We start from the raw sequence: 13,655 nt of genomic DNA on the forward strand, positions 1-13,655 counted from the left end.
TCTGCCTCTCAATGAGCACTCCTTTCATTCCTGGCTGTGTGACAGTCGCAAAAGAATGGCCAAGGAACATCGTCGAGGGTTCGACACCATTGCAACTTTGGTGGCGTGGACGATTTGGAAAGAAAGAAACAATCAGGTCTTTAACCAAAAGAGCAGGACATGGGCGGAAATTGCTAGGGTCATGACGGGCGAAGCGGACCTTTGGCGGTTGGCTAGAGCCGCGATACCGGCCATGGCGACCCCTATGTCGGGTGGAAGGTCGCCACATTCGTTGGGAGATTAGGCTTTTATTTCTTCCTCCTCCCCCCTCCTGAATCTTGTCCCCTTCGTGTTTTTGATTTATTCTTTCTTAATACAAAGATGCGCCCCTCGCGTATTCCCAAAAAAATATATATATTCCGCGCTCTAGCGCTCGGAATAGCGCTACCGAAAAATGATACATATATTTATAAAAATATTATGGAAATGATGTGAGAGATGATGATTGAATATGTTTGGACGCATGTTGATTTGTAGAATTAAATAGAATGTAGATGATATTGCTTGTATGAGGTTGAATATATAATTATTGCTAGTGGATGATGATGTGGCATGGTTGCATGTTAAGTTTTAGAATTAGTGGGTTATAACTTTATAGGAAGTATAAATGTAGGATTAAAACAGAGAACTAAAGAAAACACAGAATTTTTATAAGAATGCAAGTACTAAAAAAGATTATTAAAAAAGAAAAAAGTTACAGAATAACCGTTTAATTGTACCGTAGAAAAAAACACAAGAATTTTAGAAAGGATGAAGACTCAAATCAAACTTTCTATAAGGTTGGGACTTCCATAGAATGAGGTATTCTATAGGATTCAATTTTCACTAGAATTAACTCTTCAATTATCATATTTTGAAAAAAAAAATAGTTATACTAAGCTTTTAACATATTTCAATCATATAATGTGTTGTTAAAGTTTGGGTACATACTCCCTCCGTCTCAAAATGTATGATGTGTTGAATTGTTTTATAATATTTGATCATTTGTTTTATTCAAAATAAATATATAAATACTATTTATTTGATTCTGACTTGTTTTATCATCAAAGAAAATATAATCTTAACTTCTAGTTTTATATATTTATACTAAATTTTATATATATTGGGATAAAAAATTAACGGTCTCGTACATTGGGCTATCCATAATCCAAAAACTATGAAGTAGTTTCCATACTTGCCATATCTTATAGACACTGTGTAGAAACTATGTATTCAATGGATGGTGTGTTCAATTAAATTCTCATCCAATCACCTCTCTTCTCTCTCCTTTTATCTACCTATCCCCTTATTATTTTCATTATTGGTTCTTGTGTAGAGATAGTTTCTTGCATGAGAAATGATTTCTTCATCTTTTTACATCTCTCCTCGTTAACTCTCTTGCCACATACTCCCTCCTTCCCAAATATAAGTTTATGCACCAAGACCAAGGACAATTTAAATCGCATCAATAAAGACACCATGCACACATTTCTCCCACAATGCATGCATCAATTAAAATCCCATACCAATTATACCCTAGCATGCACACATTCTCACATACTATACTACATTAATTATATTCTGATGAAATCCGTATCCATGCAGTTGTATGATGATTAATTTAGAAATTTTGAATTCTATTACATAATGATCAATTTGGGAAGGAGGGAGTAGAATTTTTTACTTACGTGACAATGTATTTAATGCTATGGACACTAGATGACATTATGGAACGAAAGAGAGCATACAGTATATGCATTTGTGGACCAAGAGAGGACTACGAAATACTACTCCATTTCAGGTGTGTTTAGTTTTACGCCAAAATAGGAAGTTTGAAGAAATTGGAACAATGTGACGAAAAAGTTGGAAGTTTGTGTGTGTAGGAAAGTTCGATGTGATGAAAAAGTTAGAAATTTAAAGAAGAAAATTGGAATCTAATCAGGGCCTTCGTTGGAACTTGGAAATACATGGCTGAGTATGAGGGTGGTTGGCGTAATAAGAGAAAAGGTTAGGCTGTGTTTAGTTTCACGTCAAAATTAGAAGTTTGAAGAAATTAGAACAATGTGACAGAAAAATTGAAAGTTTATGTGTGTAGAAAAGTTCGATGTGATAAAAAAGTTGAAAGTTTGAAGAAAAAAGTTTGAATCTAAACCATGCCTTAATTAAATGAGAGTTGTGGATAATGGATAGAACAACCGGACAAGCAGTACCGATACAAAATATAAATTGCTTATTTTTTGAACAGATGAAGTATATTTTAGAACCAATAATGTTAAACAAATCGTTCACGTGATACGTGATGTTCTACCTCTTCCTATTAAAAATACTATATCACCATAATTATTGTGACATCTGTGACGATGCACAGCCAGTACAGTACAGGGTACAGCACCGCCGATATATGGGGAGAATATATTTCCATTTTTGTTCACCTTCGAAACGAACAAATTTGGATAAACCGCTCGAAGAGCGGCATCCGATCGAGCTAACAATGGAGGGTGTCGGTGGCGGCAAGCGCCGCGGGGACGACGGGGCGGAGGCCGCGCCGCGGTGGCGCTTCTCCCGGCCGTCGTCGCAGGGCGGGCCCCTGGCGGCCGCCGGCCTCACGAGCATCCGCGCGGTGCTCAACCGCGTCAACTCCTCCGTCGACGCCGCCGCCGCCGGCGGGCCGCGCCCCGTCCTGCGGCTCGGCAACGGCGACCCCACCGCGTCCGCCTGCTACCGCACCGCGCCCGCCGCCGAGGACGCCGTCGTCGACGCGCTCCGCTCCGGAGCGCACAACGGCTACTCCCTAACCGTCGGCGTCCTCTCGGCGCGCCGGTGAGCTGCCCCCCCCCCCCCCCTCCCTGCCACACTGTGCTCTGCTTATGTTCTAGTATGTGACTGATCAGAAAAACAGATTTGAATATTTTTATGGGCAACATTTTGCATACTTGGATTTTTTAGTATTTTCAACAAATTTAACTGCATAAAATATGTGTAGTTTGATGTTTTAGCTCTTTTGTTAGGAAACTCTTTGATGTTTTAGCTTATGTTATTTGGTTCCTGTTTTCTTCTCTCTTTAATTATTTGGTGGTTCTAGTTTGAATTCTTTTTTCCATGGAAGATATGTTTGGTACTCCTCATTCACATACTGGTTGCACGACGAAGTTGTAATTACATATTTTTTTTCACCTCTTGTTTCCTGTAAGAAGAAAAAAATAGAAAAGGAAACAGTTCTTCAATGTTTGTGGTGACTGTCAAATTAAATTTATGATACATCCATGATTTATTTTGGAATTTTCAAACCCGGCATCACAGTGTATTCACCGGATTCCCTGGTTCCCCTGGCACCAAACAATTTCTGGCCGATTGAGCATTTATTTTATCTGGTGCCTTACCGGTGCTTTCTTGACTTGGACAAATATTCGAGTACATAGGGAGATGCTATTTCAAGAATAGGAAAAAAACAAAAGGTACTTTTGACAAGTTGCTGGGATACCAAACAGGGCCTCAAGCCTTCCAAGCTGGAAACTTTGAAATTTACCTGCGAGGTAAATTTAATGGAGAATGGTTCAATATGGAGCTGGAAATTTGATTCCTTTTTATAATAATAATATTTTTACTAAAAGCAAATGTAGGAATAGGATTCCATTTTTGTCATTCTTATCTCTTTTCTATGGATGTAGATATGCTTTGACTCCTAACATTTTGATGAGGAAAGAAAGGGGAATTTGGTGATGTTTTGTTGCACTAAATTACTAACAAAAATTAAATCGGCATGTTTAGAGTGTGGAACAATATTTCAGAAAATTTCAAAGGAAAAAGAAAAGGATCTGCAGTGTTCTAATTGTTTCTTATATCCATATAGTAGTACAATTTACCAACTTAGGAATGCATGTCCATATCCTTCTCTCTTATTTTCTTGTGGTGATGGTCATATTGTTCTTAACTAAATAAAAACAATTCTCTGTGCATTTCTTGTAAAAACACCCATCTGTAAAATATTTTAGCTTCTCTTACTTGCAATACCATTTTTTAAAAAATTCCTGCTTGTCAATACTGCATGATATTTTCCCAAAGATTCCAATCTTGAATTGTGTGTATCTCTCATATTTACCTGTTTAAACTTTAGTGCTATTGCAGAATACCTATCTCGAGATCTTCCATATGAGCTTTCGGCAAATGATATTTACCTGACCTCCGGATGTGTCCAAGCGATTGAAGTCATGATCTCTGTTTTGGCTCAGCCTGGATCCAACATCTTACTTCCCAAACCCGGCTTTCCATTGTATGAATCACGGACTACATTCAGCAATCTAGAGGTTCGACATTTCGATCTCATTCCAGAGAGAGGCTGGGAGGTAGACCTAGAGGGTGTGCAAGCTATTGCTGATGAGAACACTGCTGCAATTGTCGTGATCAATCCCAGTAACCCTTGTGGAAGCGTGTATTCGTATGATCATTTGGCAAAAGTGAGTATATTTCTTGGACAAGTAAGGTACTGGGTATTTTGTTGTGTGATGCAATTTGCCATTTATGTGCTTTTAACAAACAGATTGCTGAGACCGCCAGGAAACTTGGTTTGCTGATAATTGCTGATGAGGTATATGACCATTTGGCATTTGGGAATAATCCTTTTATACCTATTGGTGTTTTTGGGAAGACCGTCCCAGTGATCACCTTGGGATCTATTTCAAAAAGATGGCTTGTACCTGGTTGGCGACTTGGTTGGATAGCAACATGTGATCCAAATGGCATTTTAAAGGAAGCCAAGGTTAACTCTCGATCTGTGTTCCAACATCCAATGCATATCTTGTTTTGATCCATGACTAGGTTCACTGTTGGTTCACGAAGTTGTATTGTGCTCGTAAATTTGCCTAACAAAGCTGCACATTCTGCCTAAGGGTAAACTGCAGAAGTGCAGATCAATTTGATGCCTCTTTGATTCCAGGCTCCAAAACAGTTTAGCAAATAAGCACACCTGGCTAGGTTTTTTACATTTGTCTAGCCTCATAATTTCTTCTTAGAAATACTTGGTTAATTTGCGTTGGTAGCATAGAATCTAGAATAATGTGTTAGTGCACCATTTTGCAGTGGCTGATAGTATTTTTGTATGCTGCCCAGATCTTTCCCTTCCTTTTCTTTTTAGTTGCTACATGTGCATTCAATTACATTTTGAAGGGGATATTTTGTCATTATATTCCTCGCAAAAAAAGGATAATAATTATATTGCACTGGCAATTGGATTTCTTATCTAAAATGTTTCATGACAGGTTAACCAATCAATTGAGAACTATATTAACATCTCAACTGATCCTGCAACATTTGTTCAGGTATATGTGCCTTTCTTATTTTCACATCCATCATTTATGGCAATATGATTTACAGACATATTCCTCTTTTTCTGGACACAAACTCTCTAACAAGCATGCACATGCATGGCAACATAATTTTTCAGAAAGTGTGTTACATTCTAATATTTTTATTCACAGGGAGCAATCCCTCAAATTATAGCCAACACAAAAGAAGATTACTTCAACAAAATTCTCGATCAATTAAGGAACGCAGCGGATTTATGTTATGATAAAATAAAGGACATCAAGGGCATTACATGTCCACACAAGCCAGAGGGATCAATGTTTGTGATGGTAAGAAAAAGCACAGGCTAACATGCTCTGGATGAACTGGCTCAGTTTTGTATCCTAATCTCAATCATCATCTAATTCATGTCTATCCTTTATTTTTCAGGTAAAATTGGATCTCTCTTACTTGGATGGCTTCCATGATGATATGGACTTCTGCTGCAGGTTGGCAAAAGAGGAGTCTGTGATAGTTTTGCCAGGTACAAATTCCATAAATGTTCAACCTCTTGTATGGTAAAAAAACAGGACGACCATTATTACTTCCATTTAGCAATATAAATCAAAATCCACTATGTGCACAGAAATACTGTACTACAGCCACTCAACGTGTCAACCTGTTTTAAGAATTTTATGGATACATAGTGGAAATACACTGGAACAACTACACATTAATGTCTGCAATGGAGTCATATTGTTAGCAACAACTCCACAAGAGGACCCTAATGCGAAACGAATTGAGCATCTAATTAGTTTCATTATGCTTCTTCCATTATTATAACAGAGACATCATGGTAAATTGCGAGACACAGTTGCATTGTTTTTTTTTTCATAGCAGCCTTTGCGTTTCAAACATTGTCTTGAACTTGATTATCATATGGCATGCCTTCCTGTTATATCTCAGCCATTTTGTCATTGCTTTAACATATAGTGTAAGTATAATAAACAATGTTAATTAGAATGCAATTTCACCATTCACCAATTTCCTAATGATAATGTGTAGTACACTAGTAGGTATATTCTGCAACCTCACATGGAAAGGCAACACAAATAAAGGTTAAGAGACTTGCAAGAATTAGGCTAACATTTACCTCTGTTGTATTTATTTGTACTGAACTTTACTTCTCTTAATGCAACAATACACAAACCTTTTTCATATTGCCGAAAATAAAAGATAAGACACAGCGTGAAAAGGAGTTTAATTTGTCCAGATGGCACGCCTTTTCTTGTTCTTGGCTACTCAATTCTGCCCCAATGCACATGAGTATTTCTCAGGAGAAAAAAATATATATTTTACAGGGAGTGCATTAGGATTGAAGAATTGGGTTCGCATCACTTTCGCCATCGATATACCATCTCTTGTGGATGCCTTTGAAAGGATAAAATCTTTCTGCCAGAGGCATGGCAAACTGGAAAACTAAGCACAAGGGTGTTGAGCTATTTCATTATTGTGGTGCATCGACAACTACGCGTTGGGTCACCCAAATGTTGTTCTTAATAATCTGTTGCTGTGACCAAGATGATCATTTACCTTGGCAAACATGTATCGTATTCTTCCGGCAGGTGAACTCAAGCCTATCTTGTATTTGTGTATTAATTGTCGGGAAATGCTGTAATCTATAACTGTAAGTCATTCTTGGTTACAGTTGATTTGAATACGTCAGCCTGTATACGACACATTTGTGTAGGACTATATGGGTGTGTGCGCATGTGCATATGATTTGAGCAAACCAATTCAAATTAGTTACTTATGGTTTTTTTTTTCATTATGTCTATCTTTAAAAGTTAGTTTTTGAGTAAATTTCACAAAACTATAAGTACTTAGATCAAAATATCGTAAAACTACAGATTTAACACAAGATTTATCATAAAACTATAGATATAAGGCCAAGTATCATAAAACGTACTGTAGATTTAATACTCAAGTTATTACAAAACTGTATATTTTACAGTTGAATTCATGTCACTGCTATTATGTTAGAGTTATAAATATTGTAGTTTTGTACTTAACTTGGTGTAGTCATGCAGAAGATGTAATTTGTCATCATTTTATTCCTAAACCTATATTTTTATGATATTTCATCTTAAATTTGTAGTTTTGTGATATTTTGGTAAAAGTACATTTAGTTTTTGTGAAATTTACTCTTAATTTTTGGAAATCCCTATAATGAAACAAGATGTGGATTATATATTATAAAAGTATTTATCATAGTGGAAAAAATAAAAATTTTATGGTGTTAAACTATATGAGTTTATAGTGGTTGATGGTTAAAACATTCTAATATTTAACTATATAGCAGTAGAGTATATGTTAAATTTAACTTGGAACTACAATGCGAAATTTTCCAACTCGTAGTCTTAAGGCTCCGTTCCACGTGGTGTTGGGGAGACAGATTTTCGTTGCACGCAAAACAAGAAATTTCATTACCACATGATTAATTAAGTATTAACTATTATAAATTTGAAAGTTGCATTTATTTGTTTTTCTTAAACAACTTCTATATACTTTTTTTAAAAAAACACATCATTTAATTAAGTATTAACTATTATAAATTTGAAGTTTGGAGTTGAGAAAAAGAACTAGGACTAAGTGGAAACTAGAAACAAGCTGAAACTTCGACCCTGTTTAGTTTCCAAAACAAATACTTTTCACCCATCACATCGAATATTTGGACACATGCATGGAGTATTAAATGTGGAAAGAAAACTAATTACACGGTTTGCGTGTAAATTGCGAGACGAATCTTTTAAGCCTAATTGTGCCATGATTTAACAATGTGGTGTTACAGTAAATATTTGCTAATGACGGATTAATTAGGCTTAATAAATTCGTCTCGCGGTTTACTGGTGGAATCTGTAATTTGTTTTGTTATTAGACAACGTTTAATACTTCAAATATGTGTCCGTATATCCGATATAACACCCCAAAACAAAAAATTTTGCCATCTAAACCGGGCCTTCGTTTAAATTAGAACAACAACCAATTTGTGGAGGGATCTCTTATCTCCTTGTCTCATTTGATTGTCGCATTTATATTTGTGTAATTTATATTCCTAGAGACATTCTTGATATCATATCACCCTAGGATTGCAAAACTTTGACATAGGAGTGTGATTTACTTTCCTAGAGAATTAATTGAGCCACTATCACCTTAGGTTTGCAAAACATAACTTAGTTGCTTAGTTAGACTTAACCCTCACTGAGCCTAGTAACTTAGGTTAGTTTTGATTACGTGTCATTTAGTTTTTAAATCGCCTATTCACCCCTCCCCTCTAGTCGACATCTCGATCCTACAGTTTGTTCGTGTCTTAGAGTTTGTTGGAGATAAGAGTCGTGTCCGACAAGGACCTGTCATGTATCTCGGGTATAAATATAACCCGATCCCATGTAATTAACAACGACAGTTCAATAACACTTTTGGCGCATCGCCACCCTTTTCTATTTTCATTGTTTCAATGAGTTCTTGCTTTTGGGTTGAGCTGCATCGGTTTCGATCTTCAACAAGAGGTAAAACTTGTCATGGCGGCTTGCATTCTCGGGATTAGTGCTTACATCTTTATGACACTCTAATCTTGGTTATGTAAATCGTCGAGTTATCGTATATGCTATATAATTTCTATCTATATCGTTGTCTAACACTAAATCGGTTAACATCTGCGGTTAGAAGGCAACTGATGGGGTTAGACAGCAACGTTGATCTAGATTATATAGTATATTTACCATCTCGTAGAGGTTTTCATCAACTTGTTTAGATCTTATATTTATCCCTATGCTTAATGCTGCATCGATTGAGTTTGACCTATTAAGTAATATCTATAGCTATAATATCTAACTTGTTTTATGATTATCAATAGAGATAGTATCGGAGTTTCAACCGATCTTACCTGATTTAGCTACTTTGCTCTTCACATGTCTACTCAATATGCTAAATTTGCCATTTATATTATTAGGCCTATTGTCTGGTATAGTCTATCTGTTTTTAATATCCTAATATAGAGTAGTATCGGAGTACTAGCCAATACGTGTTAAATCTGTTTCATCAGCTATGCTAAATATATATATGATCTTCGTCTTAAAGTACTTTTAAGCATAAGTGATTTATACTGTTTCGGCTTGCTGTCCGATCTATCCCAATCATTTGGCTTAAATATACTTCTAGAAGTAGATTATATATTATTAATATCTACAGCCGATCGAGTAGATTTAACTTTATATTGTTTTATTCTTCATTGCCAATCTAATGCAAATAACATTGGCTCAATGATTAAGGATATGTCATCGGTCTTTAGCCGATCGGCTATCGTTTATGGATTTAACCTTGTTTTCTTGTTTTTCTTTCTTGTTAATTGTATGATCAAATCAACTAGCATGCCTTTAAACTGAAAGCAAGATTTAGGATCTGCACTGGAGTTAAACAGATCTCCTAGGCCAGTATGTGTTTCTTGCATTAACAGCAGGCTGATGAAGGAGTCTGTCCGTGGGAACATGGTCGCCGCCATGAGCGTGCTCGTGCCGTCGAGCCACTGGAGCTTGTCTGCGTCGTCGAGCGCGCGGAGATGCACAGGAGCAAGGTGAAGCTGTCCGCCGTCTTGCACATGGGCTTCAAGCCCGACAAGTGGTCAGTTTGCCCGCCTGTCTGCCTGCCCGAGATCATCTCGTCCTCGCTAACTCTCCGCGCGCGTTTGTGTGCGCGGCGACGGCGCGTGCTTGCAAGGGCTAACAGTGACGGAGGTGCAGGTGCGGTAGATGCGTCGAGAGGTCGCGCAGCTGCTCGAGCCCGACCAGGACCGGTTGTCGAAGGCGAGAGCCCCGGGGGTGAAGGACCTGACGTGACGGTCGTGCGCGACGCGGAAGCGATGGCGCAGGTCGCCGGTGAGCGCGGAGAAGACAGCCACGCCGCCGTCGCGCCCGCCGGGCCTCTCCCGCGCGGCGACGAGGAGCGTGTCCTCATCGAGGTAGGCTGCTGCGTCGTTGACCGGCGCGTGGTCGAGGTGCACGGCCCGCCGCTCCTCCATCACCCGTTTCTACAAGCGCATGGCGTCGCCGTCGGACGCGGCGCGGACGGCCGCCTCGTCGCCCGCGGCGCTCCCTGCCACGGACGCCGCCAGCCGCAGCCCCCACGTTGGCCACGTCTGCCGCGCCGCCCCTGCCGCAGCCAGCTGCAGCCGAGCGCCTGGAGCACTTGCCTCCGCGTGGTGTTCCCGGTCCCCGCGGCGGCAAGGACGCGCCCCGTGAGCGGCAGGCAGAAGGCGCGCTGCGCCGCTGCCAGCTGCTACCGCCGGCGCCCCTCTCCTGCCGCTCCTCTCCCTCGCCGCCGCGCCGCACGCCGCTACTCTCCGCCGCCGAGCTCGCCATCGCGCCGGCCGTCTCTCTCCCCCTCTCCTGCTGCCGCCGCCCCTGCTCCGATGCCGGCCGCCTCACGCCAAGTCTGCCGCCGTGCCTGCTCGAGAGGAGAGAAGAGAAGAGAAAAAGAAAGGCAAGAAAGCAGAGTTCTGGGGCCTACACCATTTTCTCTCGCTTACATGTGGGTCCCATATATTTATTTTTTTTAATTTTTGCTGATTAGGATGCCACGTTAGTAAAATCGGGCGTGACCTCCCTTGCACGGTTTGAGTGAGTTTAGGGGTGAACATTTCTGGTTTTGTGGTAGAGGGACCTCAAAAAAATCTCGCTGTTATATCGAGGGACCTCCGGTGAACTTATTCCTTTACCTGCTCTAAAACAAACATTTCACTTAATGTATAATAGACATCGGCAATCAACTTTATCTGACACCTACGTCATTTGTTTATTGGTCTATCAGCTATTGCCAAATTTAAATTTTAAACTTGATTTTAAGTTTTAGTGTAGTTTTGTTTTAACATTAACTCTTATAAATCATACAAATGTAAATATGTAAGTTTTACTCATAAATCTATTATATTATTAAAACAACTTTGAAAGGAGGCACCACGTTCGCTGTGGGGCTAGAAATTCCCACATTAATCAGAGAAAAAGAAAAAGAGTGTCCAAATAGAAATACAGTTTAAAAATATCTGAAATTCGGAATTAAAAATAAGCAATATGGAAAGAAGAGTCCGTATAAGAACCTAATACGAGATTAATCAAAATCTAGAATAAAAATAAAATAAAATCTGAAATTAGAAAAGAAAAAGAGAGTCCAAGTAGAAATACAATTTAAAATAACTGAATTTTGGAATTAAAAATAAGGAATATTGAGAGAAGAATCCGTATAAGAACCCAATACGAGATTAATTAATATTCGAAATAAAAATAAAAATAAAATCTGAAATCAGCAAAAAGAAAAGAAGAGTTCAAGTAGCAATACAGTTTAAAATTAACTGAAATTTGGAATTAAAAATAAGAAATATTGAAAGAAGAATCCATATAAGAACCCAATACAAGATTAATTAAAATTCAGAATAAAAAATATAATAATATCCAAAATTAGAAAATTAAAAGAGAGTTCAAAGTAGGAATACAATTTTGAAACACCTGAAATTTAAAAATAAAAATATTAAAATATTAAAAGAAAAAAGATTTTTAAGAAATAAATTCTGAAATTATAAAAAGAAAAAAGATTTTAATTAGGAATACAATTTATAAATAACTAAAATTGGTGATAAAAAATAAAGACTATTGAAAGAAAAGACCATCTAAACCACATAACGAGATAAATTAAGTAACAGACCTATAAAGAAATAGAGTGATAGCGGTTGATACTACATATAAAAATTGTTAATAAAACATCAAATAGAATTCTAATGACGATTAAAAGGAGGGACGGCAGGCAGGCCGTGAAGTAAACGAGCAAGGCGATTGCCGGGACTTCTAGAAAGTAAAAAAATAAACCCCATTTATAATCATATTCGATTTTTAAAATCTCAATAACAATAAAAAGAAGAAGCAGCGGGTGGGGTGTATAAGAGTATAGTTGCAGAGCCGCCGACGGTTAGCGGGACCTCTAGAAAATAAAAAAATGAATTCCGACGATAGTTATGTTCGATTTATAGAAACCCAATGACAATAAAGAGTAGGTGGCGGATGGGCCGTAGAGGAGTATACTGGCATTGTTTGACGGGACTTCTAAAAGTTACAAAAAATGAAACCTAACAAGACAATAAACTCTAAAAACTACAAGGTCCAATTAAGGTTCAGAACTTCTAAAAAGTAAAAAAAAAATAATGATAATCATGTTTAATTTTAAAATCTCAATGACAATAAAAAAGGGAGACAACAGGCGAGCCATAAAGGAGTATAATAACAAAGCCGCTGACGGTTTGGTGGGACTTTTAGAAAGTAAAAAATGAACTCGAATGATAGTTATGTTCGATTTTTAAAATCCCAATGATAATAAAGAAAAAAAACAGTGGACGGGCCGTAGAGAAGTATAATGGCAGCGTTTGCGAGACTTTTAGAAATTATAAAAACGAAACCCAGTGAGACAATAACCTCTAAAAACTAAAATCCAATTTTTAAAGGTTTCAAAGAGAATGAGTAAAAACAGTGGTAGATCGAGCTAGCAAATAAAGAAGGATAAGATAGAAGTAAGGGGTAGCAGCTAGGGCGACTTTTAAAAATTATATAATTAGAAATACGGGGATGATAATGTCTGGTCTTTCAGCTATTTAATAAATTTTAAATAAAATCATACTGAAAAATATTGTTTGGTTGCTAGCCGCGCAATTGCGCGGGCCACCCAGCTAGTTATTTATAATTGCTTTGCTTAATTTACGGCTTATTAGCCATAGAGCAAAACGATGTGAGGCTAAATAGCAAACGGGAAAACGGATTGAGAATTTAGGCTACATTCGATAGTGCTAAAATGAAGATTAAGTATGGCTGCATAAAACAAAAATACAATCAACACATGATTAATTAATTAAACTTTAATTATTTTTATCTTGAAAATATATTTATATAATATTTTATAGTAATTTCTATATAAATTTACGTATGAAATGCACAGTTTAACAGAGTGAAAAATATGCTAGTAATAAAAAGGAGGCCTAGTAGTACCATTCTTAATTCCTCTATGGAGCTTTATTTCCTTCAACCACTCCACACTGTGAGAGTGTGAGTTAACGATCCTCATCAGTTCCTCACCAACCACCCTTCCACCCTCCGAAACGGTTCAAACTCCCCCTCACCGACTTTCCGGACCCACTCCTCAGTCCTCCACATGACCCCACCTGTCATCCACATCACCGCAATTCATTCTGACACCTGGAAAAGCACCACCGCTTCCCGTGTGGCCGTGTCCCGTTTCCCCAACGGCTATATTCCCGCACGTAC

At 38.0% G+C, this 13,655-nt stretch overlaps 1 protein-coding gene across 1 annotated transcript; it reads left to right on the forward strand.

Moving 5' to 3' along the window:
* The first annotated feature begins 2,483 nt into the window (after window positions 1-2,483).
* Window positions 2,484-7,039, forward strand: LOC127761539 (nicotianamine aminotransferase 1-like). Its single transcript, XM_052285847.1, has 7 exons — window positions 2,484-2,838; window positions 4,133-4,472; window positions 4,556-4,774; window positions 5,274-5,333; window positions 5,493-5,648; window positions 5,749-5,842; window positions 6,660-7,039. Exons 1-7 carry the CDS (start codon window positions 2,510-2,512, stop codon window positions 6,779-6,781), a joined length of 1,320 nt encoding a protein of 439 aa, XP_052141807.1. The 5' UTR covers window positions 2,484-2,509; the 3' UTR covers window positions 6,782-7,039.
* Window positions 7,040-13,655: the final 6,616 nt, after the last annotated feature.

The sequence above is a fragment of the Oryza glaberrima genome, chromosome 2 (genome assembly GCF_000147395.1).
Source record: "Oryza glaberrima chromosome 2, OglaRS2, whole genome shotgun sequence".
Taxonomy (NCBI): Eukaryota; Viridiplantae; Streptophyta; class Magnoliopsida; order Poales; family Poaceae; genus Oryza; species Oryza glaberrima.